Consider the following 23980-nt stretch of genomic DNA (forward strand, 5'->3'; position numbering starts at 1 on the left):
TTTGTTTTCTTGTGGTTTTTTTTTTTTTTCCTTTTTTGCATCGCATTGCAAAAATTTTTCGTCGTTATGCAATTTCATAAAATGAATTGGAATACAATTCACACATCGTTCTATCGCTTTAAAAACCCTGTCAGTAAAAATTGCGTCTCAGCCGTTGTTCTGTCGTTGAAAAACGCGTCACGTCAAAATGTTTTTGCGGCATTTTGCAAAGTTATGGGGCCAAAGACACGGGCGTCCCGCTGTCTGGCAGCTACGCACCTGTTGGCAGACATACCCTCGTCTCTCTCTCTCTCTCTATTTCTCTCTCTATGCTCCTTTGCCACCTCTGACGTGAACAAATGGCACTGAGTAATGAATAAATTAGTTCTCGCATGTGACCCGAGGCGTTTGAAATTCTTCAGAAATCAGATACACCCATCCGTCCGTGGCAGAGATGCAGGTATAAATAAATAATTACGCACGCAAGAATGTGTGTAAATAATTAAATGTGTTTATTACAGTTGCACGGATACATAGAACGCATTATTAACGATTCCTACACAACATATTCGATCATCGTTAATCGTTGCTGAGAAAATTACCGAACCCTGTTTTAACACCTTGGCTATTGTAAGTTTTCAACGACGATTCGTAAGCGTTGTAAATATGCGAATGCAATTAGTAATTAAGCTGGATGATTAATGACTCGCGGTAACAATTCGTTATAAATACATGATCCGATGGTGGTGGGAAAATGAGGGAGGGAATTGGATTTCGATGCGATGTAAGAAAAGTTTCAATCGTCACAAACAGTAATCTGCGTTGTTGAGTCAAGGAGAATTGATCGATCGTGTAATTATTTGTTTCTAAGCGTTGTGAACGTTGATATTAATGATTTTTGCAGTTTTTCCAAAATCGACCCAAAGTTCTGTTTCGCTTCGTAAAGAAAATACTGAAAATAAGTGAAACTTTGATCCGCAAATTTATTACTCGAGCTGCTTCGCCTGTATTATATTACTCAACAAAGTTTGAAACATTTCTGCAACGAACTCGGTGAAATTTCAAGTGAATTTTTCACGAAACTTATTCGATCCGAAGAAACTCGACGAATTTTGTCTCATTTGAAATGTTCGTGAAACGAAAACATCGAAAACATTAAACAGTGAATTCGAATACTTGACGTTAAATGTTAAACAATCACAAGTATCAATTAATTCGTACAACGGTCAAATTAAAAGCGGTGTTTTTACTTTTAAAAATATTAACACGAGTAATAAATTCTTTCAATACATCTATATTTAATCCTCCTCGATAATTCTTTCCCGCGAAAAATTCAACATCAGCAACAACATACGCAACATAATAAAGAATGATTAAAATCGAAGAGAATGAGGTACACGAGCTGCTAATTTGACGTGGAATGCCCCATATATACATCGTAAACCATCGCTCGTTGTCGCGAATGTTTTACCTACCGACGAAACGCGTCTCGTCACATTGCTGCACATTATCCGCAGTATCAATCGTACGAAGTGGTTTTCTTCGGTTAAGAAAACGAGAAAAAAAAAAGTCGAACGAAATACGAGCTTGCAAGTACAATGTGAAAGAAAAGCCAAGGAGCACGGAGGAGATTAATTTTTTCAAAATTCGCATTATTTATACACCTATAACTCATCTATGTAAATAGCAGCCTAAACTATTCCGTCGAGGGGAGAGAAAACGTCGTGTAAAAAAATGAAGAAAATGAAGAGATACAAACGAATTAAGTTATGGTTAAAAATGACCCATTTTCTACCGACTATTTATCGCTTTGTTTATTTTCATTATTCCGGGTCGCGGCTAAGTATAGCCGGAAGGCACGCCGACGACGCAACGACGGTCAGCCCCTAAATTTATCAACGGACTTCCGGCCCGACTGTCTACCGCTGGTTGAACAGAACTGTTGCCACAGGAAGCGCGCCGGCAACGACGACGGGTTGTAATGACAGGTGTGCTGCTGCTGTCTTTGATGCGCTTTTAGGCCAGGTGCCATAGCAAAAGATGAGAAATCCCTTGAATCTGCGGGCCAGCCGGATTTAAAATTATTTTTCTCGTTTTTTTTTGTTTTCTTTTTTTTTTTTTGCCGGGAAACATTTCTTACTCCTGAAGTCACTGATGGATTTTAACGTAAAGCGACCGATTGGTTTGCAATAATTTGAAATCTACGCGTGAATTCACTTGGATCAATCAATCACGGAAATGAAAAGAAAAAATTAGCAGAAGACGGTTTTGAATGCGTTGAAATTAAAAGAAATTATTCGAAATCGGATGTTTGGCGCTGGCTTGCAAAAATCATAGAAGATTAAGTAACGTTAAGTCGCGCGAAGTTGTGGATAGATTAAAAATTGTAGAATCGTGAATCTGAGAGTAATCCGAGTATCTATGGGCAATTCCAAGCCAACTCCACCTGCCCCCAATACTCACCATCTCCGATTTTGCTTGAACTTTAATATATTATTTCGGGAGTCGAAAAAGTAACCTCTGAATTATTTCAGATTTTTTCAATCACTGGTTAAAAGGCCGTCTTGTTACCGCACTAATTTGTATCCCAGCATTCGTCAGTCGTACGAAAAAATCATTAATACAAAAAATTTTTGCGACGATGTGTAATTGATGGAAATATTTTTTGTCGACTTTGTTCGCGACTTGGCACATTTTTTTTTTTGTAAAAACAGTCTAAAAACATGATTTTCATGGTGTTGGCCACCTTCGATTTTCATAAAATTTTCACCATAAATTCCTTGTCAAAATACATTCTTTCTTCCATTTCACTTTTTTCATACTAATGACGGATGTTGGAATATAAATTAGCGCGAAAATGAGACAAATTTTTAACCAGTGGTAAAAAAATAAAAACTGAAACAATTCAGGGGTTACTTTTTTGACCTCCGAAATACCGCATTAAAGTTTAAGGAAAATCGGAGATGGTGAGGGTTGACGGTAGCTCGAGTTGGCGTGGAATGCCCCTTATACAATAATGAAAGTGAATAGAGCCCCTCGGTTTCAATATTTCATTTCGCGTTATTGCCTGCAATATGAAAGTTGATAGCCCACAAAATTAAGGGTTGACTTTCCGTGATTCGATGTTACCGAAAACCGTGATATTTGATCTGATGAATCGGAAACGCGAGGGATCAAATAGCAGGCTCATTAAAAACCGACATCTCGAGTCGCTGCGATGAATTTTTCAATTAACACATCTGTCCGCGAAACGAAAATATTTTATATTTTATTGATCCTACGATGCGTTTTTTGTCAGAGACCGTTTCATTATTTTGTCTATATCGTGAAACAAATATGTACGATTTCGTAAATTTTGCCAAATCGCGGTCCATCGGGACTCCGTACGTATAACATAAGTCCATTTTATTTATTGACATTTTTTCTGCAACCTCGGAGCAATTATTGAATTGATTTTGGTACCTTTAACCTGTAATTGTGTTCTTCCTTAACCCTTTCATGCATACATTTTTCTTTAAACGTGATTCACTTGAAACTTTGCAAGCATGGGCATTTGGGATCGCTGATTACGAATGGCGGACAAACAAAAACAAGAAGACAAATTTTGAAAAAATTCTGTAAAATATTTTGGTGTCTTTCGAGGTTGTGTAAAAAAATTGCCATTTGTATTTTCATGTTAGCTTAACAGAAAATGCTTTTCTTCGTAGAAAAGTACGAACTTTTGACCATTTGTTTATACATACTATTTTTCCAATAAACGAATAAATATATTTTATATTTTTTTTTTTTTTCTTTAGTCTTCGAAATATTTCAGGGACCATGTGAAACCAAAAAACTCGACAATTGTTACCAAAAAGTAGTTTAATAAATAAAAAGCTGCAAAAAAAATAGGTGAAACGCTGACGTTAAAGAAAAAATTCTGTATGATGCATCCGGCAATCGATTTTTTTTTTTTTTTTTTTTGTTTTTACAAAAACAAATAGTTCCCTTTCAGGTTGAGTGACTAAGGAACGAGTTGCCCAAGTAAATTCTTGGTTCATATAATAGGTAATGTTCGAGAGAAAGCTCGTCTTCGGAACCTGGATATAATACGAGATTATTCTACTGTACAATGATCAGAGACTGAAACTTGGTGCAGCGAAACTAGCTTTGTCAACGCATACGAATAGCGGATCTTATACGTCTCTGATCTCGCGAACATGAAGAATGCAGCGTAATATGCATGACATATATATATACATACATACATATATATATATATACATATGTACATATACAAGTACGTAGGCCATATAGAGATTATACTTTGATTCTGCAAAGTCGAGATTTGCTTTTACGCGCCAAGTTGGGAGAGAGAAGAAAACGACAATCTCTTTACTTTCAAATTTTCAATCGTACACATCGTATAAATGTGTAAGGTTTCTCCAGCCGGAAAAATATGCATCACGCAAAGATCGCGTGAATCGAAATTACTCGAGAAGGTTCGAAATGTTTTGTAAGATATTCTGAAGTTGATCAAAAAATTGAATGTGCCAAAAAAATCGAGAAAAATCGCTTCATAATGGAACCGGTTTGGAAATGTTTTAAGTGAAAATTAGAAATTTGGCGAAGTTCTTGGAAATTTTCAGACCGTTCAAACAATGTTTTATTCGAGCATAAAATTTCAAGTGCTTGCCCGGTTTTGAAATGTTTGAAATAGAAAATACAGTTTCTGAGAATCATTTGAGAATTTGAAAACAGGTCCCTTTCAAAATCACTTATAATTATAAATAATTGACCGGTTGAATAAAGAATCTGAAAAACTTCAGAGTACCGTTTCAGAGTTGGAACAATTATTGCAGAAAAAATGTTTAAAAAAATCAGAAATGGCGAGGGCCGGACGTTAGTCGGGTTTGCATGGAATTCCCCATACATGGGTATAAAAATATTAGCAAAAAGTAATAAAATTTACCTCCAGCATCTAACTTTTTCATTATTATTATCGATATAATTATACGCGGTCAACGATAATTATGCCGCTGTAGGAAGATTAAAAAATTGTGCGGGAAAAGAAAAACGAAAAGGGCGAACAAATCGAAGGAGCATAAATTACGTTGTACGACGCGCAAGCTCTGACGAGGAAAAAGAAATATATATAAATTAAAAGAAGCCATGGAAAAATGTAAGGAAAAAACGCGGGCGGAAAGTCGTGCGGTACAATGTCGCGGAAAAAAAGCAAAGAGTACGGTATATGCAGCATGTGTACCTGAAGCAAGAGCCACACGTTTTCGCAAAATCCACGAAAGGCAGGAACGACGACGAGCGGTAATAAATCTCTTGCCGAGGGTCGTCGGGAAGTTGAAAAACCGGGCGTCTCTGTTGCAAGACGTTTTCAGCTTCCTTTTAGTAGGTGGGTAGGTACACGTACCTTCGCATCGTTACACATACAACGCGTCATCAACATTCCGACGTATTCATGTTAATATGGCCGCACACATACGCACGTGTACGAATTACGTTTTATTATTAACATATATGTACATGTAAGGTAAAGCACACAATTACCTAAGTTTTTCAAACTGCATGCCTTTTTACGAATTTCAATGAAAAGTTTTCCATGCAAGCTCGCGGTCCCTTCGTCCCGTGATTAAACGCTCGTATTACACACACACATATGTATAAGTGCAATGCATACACATTCATGTATTCCATACTGTATAAGAAGAAGTCTCGCCTATGCTCGCATTTTTTTTTCCAACCACCCTGCGAGTCATTGTATCAAACTTAACCACGAATAATGTATATGAAAATTTCCCTTGACTCTTGATTCTGAATATTAGATTATAATTTCACCTTAGCAATGAAAAGACCAAGTGAATATATAATTTAAAAAATTAAAAATCATAAAACCTCGCTCGTATTATATGCGTTTAAACAATTTCCCATAACGCAATTATTATTATTATTCTGAAGTACCGAAGAACTAAGACTTCGATCGAGGTAAATTTATTTGTCTCGATTATTGAAACTAATTATACACACACGCGACAGATTTGAATATTATCGTGAACAGGATTTTTGGGTGGAGAAAAAAATATCGATAATGATTCATTGAAAAGAACGGCTTCTGTTACGAGGAATATGATCTTCGTAAATAATGTGTGAGATTAATTTAAGGGGGGAATATTTTCAGGAGTGCACAAAACGCATGCGTTGTATGCATCGTGCAAAATGAAATACAACGGCACGCGATGTTTCGGGAGAGGTTAGAATTAAAAGAAAAAAGAGGAAAATAAAATGAAATTCATTGAGAAATGAAGATTTACCGGAGATTTCGCAGTTTTACGACTTGGTTGAACCGAACGAAATCATTTTTTTTTTTTGTCTACATTTTTTAGGAATTTAATATGTAATATCTGTGTAATCGTGCGATTTGAAATGTACAATTCATGCACGGCAAATATATCGTGCCGGCAATTTAATTGAGTTAGGAATATTGTAAATATAGAATCTTACAAATTTATTACAGTAGTTATAGATTTACAGTTGTTACGTTTCGTATAATGTGTGTAATCAATTTTGGGCGATGTTTGTTTCAGGTACCAGCGATTTTAATGAACGAGAAATGGAGATAGTCAAAAGCCGGCTGATCGCGTGAGTCAAGTTGCATACTAAGTAAACTAATTTACGCGCGTAGATGTAATAATAAATAAATCACAATTTGGAAGAGATTGAGAGTGAAGTGAATCCAACTTTTAAGATACAAGAAGAAAAAATCCATAGCTGCTCATTCGTACGAATTATTCAACGAATTGTGTACCAGTTAATTGAAAACAAGTAACTGTAATACATGAACCAAATTGAATCGAAACGAAAATATGCAAAGAAAAGTATCTTGCAAAAAAGAAATCGGATGAGGTAGACAAAGAAAAAAAAAAAAAAAAATTGCAAGAATAAAAAGTCAAAAATTATAAAACTGAACCACTTTCTTCTTGGAATTTAATCAGGATACCTGTAAGTTTTATTACGTATCCAATTATTTTCTTTAAAAAAAAATGTAATAAAACTTTCTCAAGGTAATTAAACACCCATCATTACTCGGTACTCCACAAAATTATCACATAATTATCTTTAATACAATACGAGCGGTAATCGTGCATGTTTTGTATTACATACCAAATAGTAAGGTAATGAGGATGGTTTTGAATAAACTTGTATTTCGGCACGACTTTAATTACCGCGAGATGTGGATATATAATTCACATAATACGCCCGAGCTGTTTTTATCGTTTAAAAGGGTCATATAACGTTGTGAAATTTTGTATTCAAGACGATCATGGGACTCTGATTCGTTCCAACGGTTCCCGGACAGAATTCTATAAGGTCGTGACATCAATTAACGCGTGTGAACTTCTCTCGAACGTATAAACGCGCTTGGCATCTACATTCATCCTATGTATACCTATACATGTTACATAAATATTCGAGGATAACAAACCGACGCAACTTAAGTATTACACGATGCAGATGTAAACGATACGCTCTGCCTCTTCGTGTAATACCTCCTAATACGCGTCGTCCGAGTCTTACAAGTATAATAATGCCTAAATACGCATAGGATTAGAAATCGACGTAATTTATAAGTGAATTAATTTTTACCTTCAGCGTCATCGTCGATTTTTATGTTATACATTAAACGTAATACTCTTCGAAATGAGATTCGATATACATATTTTATTTGCCATACTGCTTCAGATCGATTTTATTCTTTTAAAAATAACGGCATAAATTTTTAACGACATTAAAAATGTAAGAGATTGTTTTACTCGCGTTTTCATGTTCCGCGTACGTAGCAGAGAAAACTTTTTCCTTTGTAACCACAGTATTGTTAAACATATCTATACATTTCCGTTTCAGGAATACATCTATATATATATATATATATATATATATTATGTACATTGTTGAATTTATATACCTGTTAAGAGGGCGCGGAAGCAAACAGCAATTGTGCTAATTACTTAGATCCCAAACCGCGTAATACGGGTAGCTCTCTCTTTCTCATTCGCTCTATCCTTCTCTCACTCTGTCTTCCTATTTCAATAGAACTTCAACGCAGAAGTCCATACATAGTTAGATTGTATTACGATGAAAGTGCACGTAAATAATGGGGCGGTATTATATAGATCTTTGATAATTGAATGGTACAGGTATAATTGCGAAGGACAATCGACTGCGGATATAATCGAATAAGTAATTAATTAATTAGCTAAACGAAGACTCAATTAATTGATGTAACGATGACGTAATTCAGTAGATAAACGATATGCCGGAGACAATGCAAATACACCGAACGCGTAATTCCTTTCAATTCGTTTCCACGCTTGATATTGAACTGTATAAATGTACACGAATACAATGTATTACGATAGAAATTTTGAACAACGCGAAGATCCTACAATTGACCTATAAATACGAAATGAACATTTCAATCCTACAAGAGAAAAGTTTTGCTTTCGGAATATGATAAACGAATACTTCGTTACAATTAATACCAAATAAAAGAAAAACCGTGAATATTTCTCCATAAATTGATTGAGACCTCATTTTGCGAAGATGCGTGTCAGCTACGGCATTAAATAAATTTTGACATCAAGCTCCAGGACAACGGACTCGATTTATTACTCGGCTGTATTAATAGTCGAGTGGACACGCTACCAGGGAGTGTGTATCCTGATGCTATGTCTATAGAAACAACACTGGAAAATCGATATCGTTGAATTATTCTCGTCCTACGCGTATAGAATGTAACATTGTATGATTCGGCAAGAAGAGAAAGAGAGAAAAAGAGAGAGAGAGAGTGTCGAGTAATTTTTGAAATTTTTGTTAAGTAAAATCAGACGAAAGATCGGTGCGACAAATTGTTAATACCAAGTGCATACCTGCGGCCCCCGAATTTGTCACGCGTTTATACATCGTATGGTACATGGTAGAATATGATTCGAGGGCACGTATTGTACAACTGCACGCGCAGATGATAATAATAGCTTCGAATCGAGAGAAAGAGCGCACTACGGAGACCCATTGCCTATCCATATAATTGTAATATATATTCAGGACACGCGTGAGACGCGTGTAATTATTGTATACTGTTAAAACGTAACGAGAATTAATCAGTTGATTGATTGGGATTTGTATCGCACATCTGTAAGACGAGCGTATGCACGTACAATGGGATGCGATACGTCGCCAACTCGTAGAGACGAGAAAAATACTATGGAACTAGGAGAGGAGGGTGACGCTAACGAGGCAATTTTATGTACGATAAATTTGATCACGGAAATAAGGGCTGCTGATATCGCGTACAATAGGGATGTAAATGTATACGTATAACGAATGGGTTTAAACTATACCTACAATGATATTCTTTCCCTTATCAATTGGAGACGGTAATAACTAGACGTTCGGATGTCGGCCCTTGGGACTGTATTATAATCTTGAAACGCTCGCATTGGTGGAATACTTTACAAACGGCATTCTCTTTTCACTAGGAAAAAGAATCACTTCCTAGATCGTATATACCGAGTGTAAAATAAACCGAATAGGATGAGTTCTTTCTCGCCTGTCGACCATTATTTCTTACGACGGAACAACGGGGGAATGCTATAAGTGGAAAACTATGGAAGCAGATTTATAGACGTTAGAGGATCTTTCCTTAGGGAATATAATCTTTGACTGATGTCGAACTTAGAAAAGACAAAGGTTTCGCTTCGGTACACCGTATAAATACACACGCCCACCTATGGAGATTAATGTAAACTCACCCCCGGCTCATCGTCAACTGATGCGGCCAACGGCATACGGGGATAAAATCTCGCCATCCATATATCAGCGTCGTTCTGCAATCTATTCGTTCGTCGAAGTCGAGAGATAAGGTGAAAAGAGATGAAAAACGATCCGTCCGTGGATTTTCCTCCCTTTTTAACCTCGGGCAAAACTGCGGTCCATGATCTGGAAGGCAATGCAATTATGCTTATTATAACATTTTTAACAATCAAAGGTATAATTGAATTTGTCTATTATCATGTATTGAAAATAAACTCCCATCTAAAAACACTGCGTCTGGTACTTATTACTGGGGTGCGTCAAAGGTCGAACCTGATGTTTGCAGCATGATATTAAAAATACAATTTTCTACCATTGCGTAGGCGAAGGATGTTTCATTGTTACAATTTGTCTATTCGGTCAAGTCCCGATCTTCGCGGGCGTTTTTAAGTCATTTTAATTTGTCAATTTGATGCTGCAAATTTCGGATTCGACTCTCGATACACCCTGGGAATTAGTAACAGATGTTCAATTTTTTAGCGTATCCGACTGAAGATATCTAAAGAATACTAACCCTGAATTATTTTTCGTCATGGTTTGCTGGGTCTGGACAAATTTTAGAAGCTGCAATTTCTTCCCGCGACCTTATTCATACGCTAAAGTCCATGAGCTTAGCAATTTTTATTAATCTTCAGTCACCGGCCTTGACATGCGCCGAGTATCAAACTTCCGTCCCAACCCTGGTGAAAATTTCTTCGGCCGGCCATCTTCAGACTACAGAAAGATACAAACGTTAAACTAGACATTCATCCGAGCTCAGAAAAGCTTGCTCAACGTCAGATTTCAGTCAGGAGTCGCATGATCGGAATAAATTGTAAGCAAAATGAAGAAGCAGGTAACTTTACAACTCCGTGGCGCATTAGCCCAGCCTCACGATCAGTTTTCAAGCGCAGAAATTAATCGCGACCGTATCGAAACAAGTCGCGCGAGTAAATGACGCTTGTGGTTTCGCTAAGTTTCGTATCGGCGACGCGAGCGCCACGCGGCGTAAAATCGAACCAAAAGCCGGCGCGGCGTCGAGCGCGAACGGATTGGGAATTCAACAGGCTGGCAGCGTTTGGGTCCGAGTGGCAGTGAGTGCCTGCAAGCTAGTATCAGCTGTGGCTCGAGGAGGGAAAGACGCGGTTATTACGGTCGCTCGCGTGAGCGCGTCAACGGCGCGTGACTAACTGTACCGTAGAACAAACCTTGATCGGGAGCGACGTGAAGTGAGTGAGGGTTTATAGCGAAAATCTAACGCGCGAAATTTGTCGCGTGTTTACACCGCGGTCCGATTTTACCCTGGATTTGTGTTGTGGTGTGTCTTATTCAACCCGGATTACCGTTTTTACGTTATCCGTCGCTGGATTATCGCCACCGTCCTCCTCCTCCTTCTCATCCTCGTTGTGAAAGAAAGAGTGAGTATGGTACAGCAGCCTTAAGCCTTATTATTAACCTATGAACGTATGCACGCATCGTCGTATTCGTGATGATCGTAAACGGCCTATCTTATCTCGCAAGTAATCCAGGGCTCGGGAAACGGATCGTGCTGAAGTTGGTAACGATTCGTGCTGAGGGAAAACCTGATGAAACAAAACACACTCGTATTTCAAAATCATTGTAAAATTGAGAAGATAGTGATTTTTTTGTTTTTTTCTTCGAGATGGTCGGAAGCGGGGGAAAACAATTGCGCCGCGGTTCGATTCCGTTGAAATACATACGCGATTTCTTGATGGTTTAAGGAACGCGATCGACGACTAATGGTCACTTTTTGTAATTTTCTATCTTCTGCGACCGAACACACGAAAGGCCGCACGATCGACCAACAAGGCGCCGCTTGTCTCGCACGTTCGTCTAAAATTAAATTCCCCACGTGCTTGCTTTCGAAAGCGACCCCCGAGGACTGAGCGCTTCGTCAGGTATAACCCAAAGAATATGTCGAAATATCTAGAAGAACGGTGTCTGTATTGTTACGCCTGACACTGACATTTCAGGATGGACTAACATTCAACTAGTTACTTTATTTTTCATTTTTGTATGCCTACCAATGGTTCTACACTAGAAATATCACACTGCGAATAAAATTCAGGCCAAGCAAACTTGGGTCATATTTTTTATAAACTGTTGAATCCTAGATCACCCCAAACTGTTGGTATATATCGGCTCCAACGATACGGACATCCTTCTAGAATGAGCCTGAAGTTAGTAACGTTAATGTATCGAAACGTTGATGGAAGAGTTACTATTTTACACTTTTGGAATACCTGATGAAATTGAACTTACAAAATCTGAGCTTCTCGATTCTGTGTTAACGGTTAACTAACTTTCAAGTAATCCTAAAGCTGCAAAATAACGACTTCTTTCAAAGACGCATCATTACCATCAACGTTACAAACTTCAGCCTGATCTTCTAGGTACCTTCAAGTTCTTCTTACCATAAAAGTTCTTTGGTCAAGTTGTAACACGTGGAGTTATAACAATGCAATGCAGAAACGTGCGAGGAACGGCTGAGCGGCGCCACCTGTTGTGCGACTTTCGTGTTTTCGTTCTAAAAACCTCCTTTGTCATAGCGCATTATCGTTATTCAAGCATTACCACGATGCGGAAATGTTCTCGCTACGCGATAGAAGAAAGCGGATATTTTCGGCTTATCGCAGCCTGCACTTATCGCTTTCAATTTAGGCCGTGTGTTCCGACTCCACCGACTCTCTATACGCGTGTTTACTTAAAGCGAGACTGTCGCCGGGCGATAAGAATGACGTGCATCAGCTAGTCGAGGTGAGATTTTCTCGCACGATATCGATAAGGAGGAATAACGACACCCACGGAACCTCTTTCATCCGAAAGAGTTTCTCGAAAATCTATTTTGTGCCTATGCGCGTTTAACATTCTTGCGTTTTTAATCTATACAGCATGAGGATGATCATGCGAGCTGTTATCTGTTGGTACTGCTGCACATACTGTTCGGGACCCTTTTATACAATCCACAACAACACCAAGAAGGAGGAACAATGGCGGCGCGTGTAATGTCTTCGCCTCTCCGACTCTTATCTCTCGGGTTGATTATTGGACCGAATCGAATGAGCTTAATGGCTGAACTTTCGACGACGAACCGATGCCCGCGTCGTTTTCCCGAGGAATAAAACAGACTCTGTGTGTATGTGTCGACCATCCGGCAAATAATCGATAATTATATACCGTGCGAACATCAACGCTGTTAAAATGGAGTTGGGTTGGCGGTCGTCTGTTGCGATATAATCGATGTAGACACACACGACGACGGTCTGTGCGCGGTCATACAGTGTATTAATTATCAACACGCACAGTCCTGCACACACAATATTACACATTCGTGGAAGCGAATCGTACATGAGTCGTTCTTCTGAGTCAGAAACTCTGTCACTGACCGTCGGAAAGGAAGAAGGCGGCGACGATGACTAGCCACCTTGAATCGCCTTCTTGGTTGCCTGCAATTGAGTGAAAAAATTCATGAATTTTACCAGAGATCCACCAACCTTTCCTCCTCGCTATCTATCAGCAACTACGATGAAGCAGTCCCGCGTGCCTTGGACTTGAATGACCGAGTGACCGGCGATGAATGAGTCGTCGGAAACTAGTTAGTACCGTTAGTTATTATTATGTTTCTGTGATTACGATCTATGTGTGTATCTGTAAAACTTGAACGAATATACCGAACGCGGTATAATTCAGACCTTCACGATTCCAGGCACAACAAACCCACTCTCGCTTCGCATTCCGAGGCATAAATCACCCGGACACGTGCTCAAGTTCGCGTATACACGCCTGTGTCCCACGCGCCATTAAACAACAACGCATCAACGGGACTTCCCCGCTATACGGCTCGCCAGTGTCAGATATATAACTAGTTCGAAAATAAATTTTTTCAGACCGAAATCTCTGATGTGAGCAGCCAACTTTTTCCCAACACATTCCATACTCTCCTCACCTTATACCACGCTGTATTCATATATCTGTATACATGTATACTCTGTGCTGTGTAAACTCCTGTAACCTCTGAGAGTCGAAATAAACTATATAGAAAGAATTTTTTGTCTTCCCTGTTTTCCTTTTCTGTATTTCTTTTCTTCTCTTCTCTTACATATACCTATTTTATCTGTAACCTTCGTATAACCAAGTGTCTAGACAGTTCTCAACTGTTCGCTGAACAGCGTCTAATAATTTTTCTTTTTTTCCATATTCAGTCAAAGAAAAGTCGATGGAAGAAAAAAAACAAACAAATTATCGACAAACCCTTCTGAGAGTAGAGTTATACAAAACCGTCGAACTCGCGAGGAGGCATTACCGCAGATTGGAAAATTTAACGAGATATTATATACCTTCTATATATATATATTGTATACGTATATATTCGTTCGTGGTTAATCCTTCGAAATTACCCCATCATTTCCATGACTGAGAAATTGGCTCTTGACGTTGTTTTTCAACATCGTACACCCCGCGCATACTTTGATGCCACGCATGCTCACATCCACGGGTGGCTCTCTTCCGCGAACAAATAAATATCAACGCGAGCTTAAAAATACACACACGGATAGCCCTCGGAGGAGACGAACCGAGGAACCCTGGACCCGAGACGCGAGACTCGAGGTCGCAGACGTTGCGTTCCAGGTTCCGCTCCGTAGCACCGCCACTCGTATAAGTATACCTGCGTGTATAAGCGTGTATATTAACATATATTTCCGGCACGGATATGCGAGAATAGCAGCCGTGCGCTCATAGAAATGTGAGGTCTCCTCCTCCTCGTGTAGATGATCGGTATATAGATATATATTTATATATTCTTATCGACTGGTATTAGATCCACAAGAAAATGATAATGAGATGTTGGAAAGACAAGTCTTCGACAATGAGAGACATGCTGTATCCCGATAATAGAGTTGCGTTCCAATTTATGATTAATCAGTTGACACAACATGTTCTATTTGATAAGCTCTGGTGCGAGATGGTACCTAGAAAAGAAAATCTAGAAACACGAGTGATCGTTCAAACTTGACTAATTTTCATCATTTCAATCAGAGAAAATAGTAAATAATTGAATAAATACCAATCAAGGGGTGCAATTATGTTGTTTCTAAGCCCTCGAGAGCAATGAGTCCCAATCTAGATCCATTGGATTTGTACTTCACCGTCAAGCATGCTCCGCAGGATCAAACAAACAACCGTAGCAAACTGTGTGCCCGGAGAAGTGAATTATATCATCGAGTGGAGTGGTAAATTTGTAATAAAGTGCCTCGGTAATCCGTGCGACAAACTTTTCAACTTTTTACTCGGTCAACGCCACACAGCATGACATGACGCATTGACTGCGGACGCGGTAGAGCGTGGTGGACAACGACAGTTTTGTTTTTAAGTTTTATCGTCTCATCCATTTCGAACGGGCGACTCCTCCTCGATACCGTATCAAGCTGCTGGTGCCGCGTGTAATGTCGTTGTCTCATATCGGCCGCGCTCTTCAATTGCGGCTAAACGGTGTCAAGTGAAGCGAGAAACTACAAGTTCGTTACACGTATACAGTACTTCGGTCTGAATTCCAGAGCACTAATTCACGCACGGGTAATATACCGTAAATGCTAGGAATGCCGGAGGGACTTAAAAAGTAAACAAATGTAGGGGGACGGCGGGGCAAGACGGGACAAAAGTCAAATAACGTACAATGCAGCAATCATCAGAGTGTAAGCGACATTTACTTATTGCTAGTGTTTTTCACCGGCCGCCATCAATTGCCCGAATCGCATTACAGATGAACGAAGCGCTTTCACCACTTCACATAAATGAAAATTCGTCGTTTATTATAATGTTTCCTCTAAACAGTTTATGTGACATTGATATAACGTTTTAACACAGTAATTTGAATACAGGTGTTAATGTCAGCAGAAATTAGTGTATATGCCATTTTTCTATTTTCTTAATTTTTATAATGACCATTGATTTAAACCGGAATGCCAATTGTAGGACTGATTGCCAAAGATCGTATATCTAATTAATATAATACCTCCATTGTAAAAATACTGTGCTCTATTAATTATGCTGAAAGCTTAATGTCCCCACCATGCCCCCAACCCCCCCTACGTGTAATGGATATCAGTTTTTTTCGGCTCCGTTCAATCAAACATCCCACACGCGATCATCCGATGAGCCGATTAATTCGAGAGGGCTTTACAAATCGTGCGGGCAAAGCCATTCGCAAACAAACCTCCATCGACTGGGTCAACAGTTTCTGACCTGCAGGGTTAAAAATTGCGGACGGAATAAAATAGGGAACGGGGTGCGCGGTCAACCGTATTACAGGTTTAGCATGCGGGGGCATGCGTTCGCATTTTACGTAGCCAATCCGCCTTTGTTTCATATACGGCTAAATTACCGTGACCAACAGCCCGGAAGATGCAGAGCTAATGTTATCAAGCCAAAGAACGATTCAGAGTTACACTGTCAGAAGTTGCCGTACTAGCCAAGACAGAAAAGCACCCGTTACCGTTACTGCTCTACTACTGTTACTTTGTTACTATTTTAGATTTACTATATTTCCCAGCAGCACTGCAGCAGCATGATTTAAACACTTCAAGGACCACTAGGTACGTGGCCCCCTCTAATTAACGGAAAACGCATCGGTTTGCTCGGGGCAGTCCGAGCTTTGAAAGACCGGGCAAAGAGAGATAGAAATATGTCCTAGGGATAGAAGAAGAGAACACATCGGTGGTGATGCACCACAGCGCAGCAGCAATGGAAAAGCCAGCGGAGTCGAGCTTTTGTACCGCAAATGAGAAAGAAAATAGACAGATGTGGCTCTGTGTTCTCGTTCCATTCTGCGACCGTAAGTCGCCTGCATTGAGGCAAAATATGTTTTTTTTTTTTTTTTTGTTTCCGTTGTCTTTGCTCTGAACTCGATTGCATAATTGTCCCGCGGCCAACTTCGGACATTATTCAACGACCTTTGACGTTTTGTAAAAGTCAATTATCGTACTAACCTCGAAGAATTTCATCTCCTCGGAGTTTTAGATGGGCGGGAATTTGGCAAGGGTTCGTACCAGATCCAAACACACCGTCGGTATAACCATGGAGGATTACGCGATGATGAAGGCGATTTGGTCGAGGATTGAGCTAGAGCCTAAGATACATGGGACCGGTTTTTATATGAAGTAAAAATCGCGACAGAGAATTGCGTGCTTGCGTCTTGCGCAAGGATCGGGTTCGCGATTTATAACGAACCCGCGCCATGCGGTGTGTGAATTTCGCAGATACTTCGCCACGTATCCACAGTACATAAAGTACTTCCTCACCGACTCGACAAAGGACGACGTAAACCTGGACGCCCTCTTGATCGTCAAGTTCACCGTCGTTATAGAAATCCTCGGTTATCTGATTCTCGACTTTTACAACAAACCGAAAGAGTTCCATCAGCTGATTGGGTACGTCGCTATGATGCACAAGGACATGGACCTGAGTGAGGAAGATACCAACGTACGTGAAAAATCCCCAAATCTCACCGCAGTCGTACCAACATAATTTATACCGACCATATTCTCCAATCACTGCAGAATTTTTTTGTGACTCTGGTCGACTACCTCAAGGATACCATGGGCGGTCTAATGACGGAGAACTGTGAGCAGGTTTTCTTCACTTTCTTTCGTCACATTCAGGAGCTCATGATGAAGTCGATGGAGGAAGAGCGACAGCGATTCGCTGAGGAAATGAACGAGGATTTCGCTCCACATTCGCCGTTCAAAACTCTTGTGGTAAGCGCGAATCGCGCATCCCTATCGGACTAAAATTAAAAAAAAAATTTCTCATCAACGTCAGCCGTGCTTCGATTTTCGTAACAAACTGATCTACGGCCAGCCGAGGGAGTACTGGGAAGCCAGGCAACGGGAGTGGAAGATGAGGATGGCAGCATGGGAGGATGATTCCGAGGTGCAAGCGCCGGCAGCAGTGGTTCAGATCTTGGCAGAGAGCTCGTCCTCGGAGGAGGATTTTCCAGGAAGGGGCAATAAAACTACTTCGAAAGACGCGGACGCCGAGTCACGGAAGACTTATGACGACGACGAAAATCAACCCGATTCGCTCTTCATGCAGAGGGCGAGATACATGACTGTAAGCCACGATCTTGTACCTCATTGAGCGTCGATTTCATCATAGTCTGTTTGCCGCAGACCGGGATCCTCGTTTCGGTGCCACATTTCGATCAACTCGCCCCCGAGTTCTCTGACATTAGTATTGCAAATGAGATCGAAGAATCCCACCTCATAAGCGGCTCCGAGGCTCGCTCAGCCGGAAACGTAAGACTCACACCGAGGGAACGTCACAGGGCAGCAGGCAAGTCTTGTGATAAATTTGCAGTTTTCTGTCTTCAACGAGTCAGAAACGAGAAGCTTTATCCTTTTCTTAACCATTACCTAAACTCAGTGCAGTGGTGAGAGATCGAGATACGTTGCTCGTCTTCAAGCTGGTTAAAACATTCACAGTGCACGAAAGATCTTGAGTTCCTGTACTTACTTCGGAAGCTTCCCAGCACCCTTTTCTTGTTCTTTGTATTTTGGCGTTGCTCGACAGTCGAAGAACGTACTGCTTATTGCCGATACTGATTTTTTCTTCAACAATTGTTCGACAGTCGTAGCTTCAAAGTCTCTTCTTCCGCGAACATCTGGGCGTATAATTTCCAGCACCGATACTGGGACTCCCCGACACTCCGAATCATCCGCCAGAGAAAGACGTCGTTCCACCTGGAACTGAACTACTATGATTGTTATAAGAGTGGAAGAAAGTGACGTGAATTTATCTATCAGTCGATTTGTAAATATTTGTACAAGGCTTTAAACGTGTGACCAAGTTACTACCCATATATGAGTACATTAAATCTATGTACACAAAGTAACCTGAACGCAACTTTTGTTGGAATGTAAATAATGAAGTTCTTATTACAGTATAGTGTGGATATTTGAAATGGGTGGAAGGTTGGGTATAGTCCAAAATAATAACGCAATAATTAATCCTCTGAATTGGAACGGCGGGGATTATGAAACGCCGAAGAAATTTGAGGATGAAGTTAGTCACGTTACTGTAACAATACATGCTTAGGAGAAATCGTTACTTCGCACCTTTAGGATCATCTGAAATTTGGTGAATCATGATAAACGAATCACAGTCATATTTTTAAAAGCCAACTCCTTGAAAGTCAGTCGGAAATTGCATGGTAATGATTTTTCCCCTCACGTTTCACAACCTTAACGTTACTAACTCCAGCCTCGTGAAGAAATTGTAGTCGGAGGTCGAATCTAACCCCCAAAAATATGGACGCGTAATTTATATGCGGTAAGAGTATAAATTGTAATACTGCAAAAGCACGCGAATTTGAAGGGATTTAAATGAAATTTTGAATTATGCAATGATTTCCTGAGGAGGCGTGATAACCAGATTTTAGCAGTCCGTGACCAGAAGATATCAAGCGTCTGGGTTACCTCATGTTTACAACGTGCATCTACATCCTTGATCAGCAACTATAATCGGCACCAAGGGACTCGCCCCGAGTTGTGCGATCTAACTTTTCCGCTAAGCGGTTCCAGTTAGTCACGAATTATTCCCCGAGGTGGTATTTCCCCTTCGGAGGCCAATTAAACGGACTTCTTAATTACTGCTTTATATACCTACAAGCTAGGGGAGGAGATGGGGGAGGGGTCCGGGCATTCGGGGCGGCGAAAACGCAAGCCGTGGCGATTACAGTTGATTTTCTCGATTACTTTTTTCCTCCCTTTCTCTTTCACCTCGGTAATCGCTGTCCGAGAAGCTGCGAACTTTCAAACGCTACAGGCATAAACTGACGCGGAACGATGAGTTTCAGATTATTCCTGCCAATAAAAAAAACAGCGAAAATTCCAGGGTATGTTTGACCACGTCGCGTTCATATACCAGGACATGTACCTCAAGCTCGAAGATTTTCACCTACGTATGTGGGTATAATTCGCGTGGGCGATAATCCACCTGCCACCCCCGACGATCCGTCCCTAATTCTATACCCGAAATTTCCAAAGGGCAGAATTTTTTGTTCGCCATTGGTCGGTACTAGAGGGACCCAATACCCGAACTTACGCCGGATCAGTGTGAAAAGCTCTTTTCCGCATTCATGGAGGCCCTAGCGCGGCAGCTGGTCACTCGGATCGTGAAAAAAGGTCTAGATATACCGCGATTCGGATGAGCGAAATCATACTTATCACGTATAGTGACGATTGCGTATCGATAAAAAGCTGACAGTAAGTAAGATACATTTGGAGTAAACAGAGCAGCAGAAAATCACATGATAACCGATATCGAGCAACCCTGCCGCTGTGCGCTGGTGGAATCCCCGTACCAAACTGATTTACGGTCACAACCCGGAATACTCGACAGTGAGAAGAAAGCATTGGACAGTAAAGTGCAGAAATGGAGAACCGTGCAGGTCAGCAAGGAGCCAAGCATTTTTTCGATCTGATAAAGATAGTAACGTTACTCTAACAATGCATGTTTAGAACTCGTTACTTCGCACGTTTAGGATCATCTGAAATTTGCTATACCATGACAAACAAGACATAGTCATACTTTTAAAAGCCAACTTCTTGAAAGTCAGTCAGAAATTCCATAGTAATGATTTTTTCCCCGATGTTTCTTTACGTTAATGGCACTTAACTTCAACCTCATTTAAATGGTTACCCCAACGATGAGCTGCAGCGACACAGTCGAGACACGCTCGATTCGGCGAACGTCTGCAATTTGCTCGTTCAAGGATCGATTTTGTCTCAAATTTAAAAGCACAAGCCGCGGAAGGTAGGATACTGAGAGATCTGTTCCAATGGTCAGATTTTAAAGAAAAGTAGCTCAAACCAATGCGATTTACTTTCATCAAGAGGACAACAAAGACCTGCAACCAATTTACCTGAGTGCTGGCGGTCCACAAAGGTTGCCAAAAGTCGACGGGAAATTTTCGACAGCCGTAACAATCCTAGCGGGTATCGAATCGCAGGATTCTCCATCGCGTTTCGAGAACGATTTCGCAACCGTCGTCGCCAAAGTAAGAGTTCTTCTTTCTCTGCTTCTTTTCTCTAATTAGAATTTCTCAGGTATCGTTACTGCCTCAGTCAGGGTCTCCAATTCAATCTTCTCCAGTGACCGTTGATTTTTGAAACGACTTTACCGTCAACCCCAATAGTCCAGACCTCCATTCTTCGTCGCATAAGGGTTAAAAATCCGGGACAACGACCCTCACTTGGGCAGAAACTATAAGGAGATGACACGACAGACAACTGAGGAAGTTTTTTAATTCTGTATAGTTTTTTCCTTTAAATAAATAAAAGCTTTCCCGTTTCGCAGTTGTCGTTCACTCGCGATTGTTCTCGGAATTTGCAAATTTTAGTATCAAATTACTAACATCAATATCAGCGCCAATTCCAACAACCCGATACATTTCTGGATGCTTTATTAATTTCCGATTCCATTTAATACTCGGCATTCCTTTTAATGCGTTGAAATTTCTTCTGCACGTGGATATTGGCGCACGCACGTATCAAACAACCATAGTATAAAATGATCCAAAGAGGATGAAGCAAAGACCCTTCATCATTCGAATTCCCAAAAAGACCGCGGATCGGCGGTTCGGCCTGGCGGATGCCTCTTTCGCCACTTGTACAAGCGATAAGACCAGTCGCCGACGCAAGTGATGAGGGAATACCCTCCGTTCTCTAGAGTTTTATTGGAACCCACAACTGTAAGCCCCATACTCGGGTATGTGTGGTACTTTGTTCTATAACGAGGTGACCGCGCCCAAGACTCCAACGTTTTGTCCTTTGATCCTTCCTCGATTGAGGTAATTAAATGCGTAAGCTCCGATAGTCGGATCTCAGAATCGAGCACGAGATCAAAAATCTGATATTTCAATGACTTCGAATCATCGTCTGTTGCGATCTCTTGTCACATTTGTCATTTCGTACCGCACCGTTGAATTCCGACCTTAGCGATAGACCAAACTGAAGCTGGTAGGAATTTCAGGAGCGGAACTCAGCCAGCAAAAATTGTTAATAAATCGCATTGGATCCACCAGGCAAGGTAGTTTTTCCGAATTTATTACCAGCCCGGATCCACCCCTGACCAAGTGACCTTGACGCCGCCCGGTAACGCAGCGAGGGGATTTTTAATTCCCGTAAATTTATTCATTTTACATGCAGATTTAGAGGGGAGGCTGGCGGGCTAAACTCAGCGCCATAAATACGGATAAAACAGCCGGATCAACAATTTAATTATGTTAAGTAGACCCTCTTCGCCCCGACCTGGAAACACCCTCTACTTCGCTGCGAAACCGTTCTCTGCAGGGCTACGAGATCCAGGGTCAGGGGCGAACGTGGATGGAAGTTATGTGATCAATCACGTGGGTGCGGCCGTGTCAACAAACGAACCGAGAACCAGACGGTCGGCTGGCAACTTCGCGCCCCGATCTTGACGGCTGGTTTAACCGCCCAACTGAAGGGGGCGAATAATTATTTCTTCGCAAATATTTGCAAACGGCATAATTTCGGCGGTCGACGTCGCTGTTTACTTTCAGCGCTTGCGCCAAGCAGTCATTGTTCGTATTTTGCAGTGTCAATAATATAGTTCCGCTATTTTGCGTATTTGAATTCTCCGAAAATCCAGCAAAAATGCTGGGGGTTACAAACGTGGGGTAAAGGTACAGGGTTGAAATTTATATCCGATCGAGTTAACTTTTCTCTAATCACCCTCCAGCGGCTGCAGGTGTAGCAGATATTCAGTACGATACGGAAACGGTGTAAATTTGATTGTACAAACGAGCAACTGGTGAAAAAATAAAAAAAACGTCGGGAATACGCTCGAAACGGATAGCGTGTTATGCATGGCTTGTAGCAGCACCGCTTTTTACAACGGCGATAATTCCAAACGCGATTTGTTCAAGAATCCACAACAAAGCGGGCTGTTCAATTTCGGTCTTAATTCCTGAAAAAAAAAAATAAGCCGCACGCACTCCGGGCTCGTTATTTGCTCGAACAAAATCATTTTACGGATTGTTGCTGCGCAATCAGGCAACAAACGTGAACGGCATCACCATCAATGCGTATCTACCGTACAGGGTTGATGCGGCGGAGCGGAGAGACTTGGTTCACTTGGCGTTTCTCACGCATGGATGAATAGATAGTTAGGCGGCAACGTGATGATAAATTTCTGCATAATGGGGGGGGGGGGGGGGGGTGTAGCATAACAGCAATGCTACTGCTGCTGCACGCTCGTTGTTTCCGTAAATAACTGCGCCAACACGCCTCTCCGCAACATCATCAACGACAATGGGACGAAAATGATGAATAGACTGTGAGAGGATACGCGATGCCGATGTTCAACGTAGGGGTTAATTATAGGTGCGCCTGTATAATACCCGCAAGGAAGGATCTGCTCTACGTATCGCTTTCTCAAAATCTTCAAACGCGTGCTGTTGAAAGCGGAAACGGACGGATCCAATTTCGCAAGGAAAGAGCTTATTCAAAGACAGGCACTCCGTCACCTCATTTGCATATTAATTTCAAACCGTGCTCCCGTACGCCTTTCTTCGCACCAAGAAAACCGCGTCGAGTATCAAGTATAAACTGCTTATGAAAATATCCTGGGCATGATGATTTCACCGTCTCTCCATCTTCCAAACGTTCACTTCCTTCAGCGTCGATCCATGCACTTCCCTGTATCGCTTGTATGCACCTCGATTTGCATTTCGCAAAGTGACGCGATAGTTTACTAAATGCCCGGTGAAATATTTCGGAGACGAATTAATCGCTACCCCGCAAAAAAATACTGAACTTTACCACTGGTTCTTCTTTTCTTTCAAGCTTTACGATGATCAATTAAACAATGCAACTCATATACACGCTTTTCGAAGTGGTCTAACAATGAATCGAATTGCTGGAAAAACAGCAGCGAGCACAGGCAATTTTCCGATTCACATTAGTTTCCTCCTGAACGTGCACCCTGGCTGGTGCACAGCAGTAAAACATGGTGTCCAGTAAAAAGTCCTTAACCAATTCAAGGACGTTTCTAGGACGTTTTCAGATTATTCAAGGAAATTCAGGAAGAATAAGAATACAAGAAAATGATGATTATT

General features: G+C 40.9%; 2 protein-coding genes across 12 annotated transcripts in view; one reads left to right on the forward strand and one right to left on the reverse strand.

Annotated features, from left to right (window-relative positions):
* The window catches only part of LOC124219980 (uncharacterized), a 116429-nt gene extending 105545 nt beyond the window's left edge, over nt 1-10884 (reverse strand). The window contains exons 1-2 of one of the 2 annotated variants that reach the window (XM_069136737.1): nt 10358-10884; nt 9783-9969 (exon numbers count right to left, since the gene is read on the reverse strand). In XM_069136737.1, the coding sequence (XP_068992838.1) occupies nt 9783-9969; nt 10358-10377 (207 nt within the window). In that variant the 5' untranslated portion in view covers nt 10378-10884. The remainder of the gene's footprint in view (nt 1-9782; nt 9970-10357) is intronic. The other variant, XM_069136738.1, reaches the window with a different exon arrangement.
* LOC124218868 (leucine-rich repeat-containing protein 15-like) overlaps nt 1-23980 on the forward strand; it is a 120477-nt gene that overhangs the window by 87795 nt on the left and 8702 nt on the right. For 5 of the 10 annotated variants that reach the window (XM_046625753.2, XM_046625751.2, XM_046625752.2 and 2 more), the window contains one exon: nt 6558-6612. The gene's annotated coding sequence lies outside the window, so the exon portion shown is untranslated. Of the gene's footprint in view, nt 1-1811; nt 1968-6557; nt 6613-10327; nt 11241-12734; nt 13439-13549; nt 13890-23980 lie in introns of those variants that run through there. The other 5 variants (XR_006883212.2, XR_006883213.2, XR_006883214.2 and 2 more) reach the window with 5 other exon arrangements.

This window comes from Neodiprion pinetum, chromosome 5 (genome assembly GCF_021155775.2).
Source record: "Neodiprion pinetum isolate iyNeoPine1 chromosome 5, iyNeoPine1.2, whole genome shotgun sequence".
Classification (NCBI taxonomy): domain Eukaryota; kingdom Metazoa; phylum Arthropoda; class Insecta; order Hymenoptera; family Diprionidae; genus Neodiprion; species Neodiprion pinetum.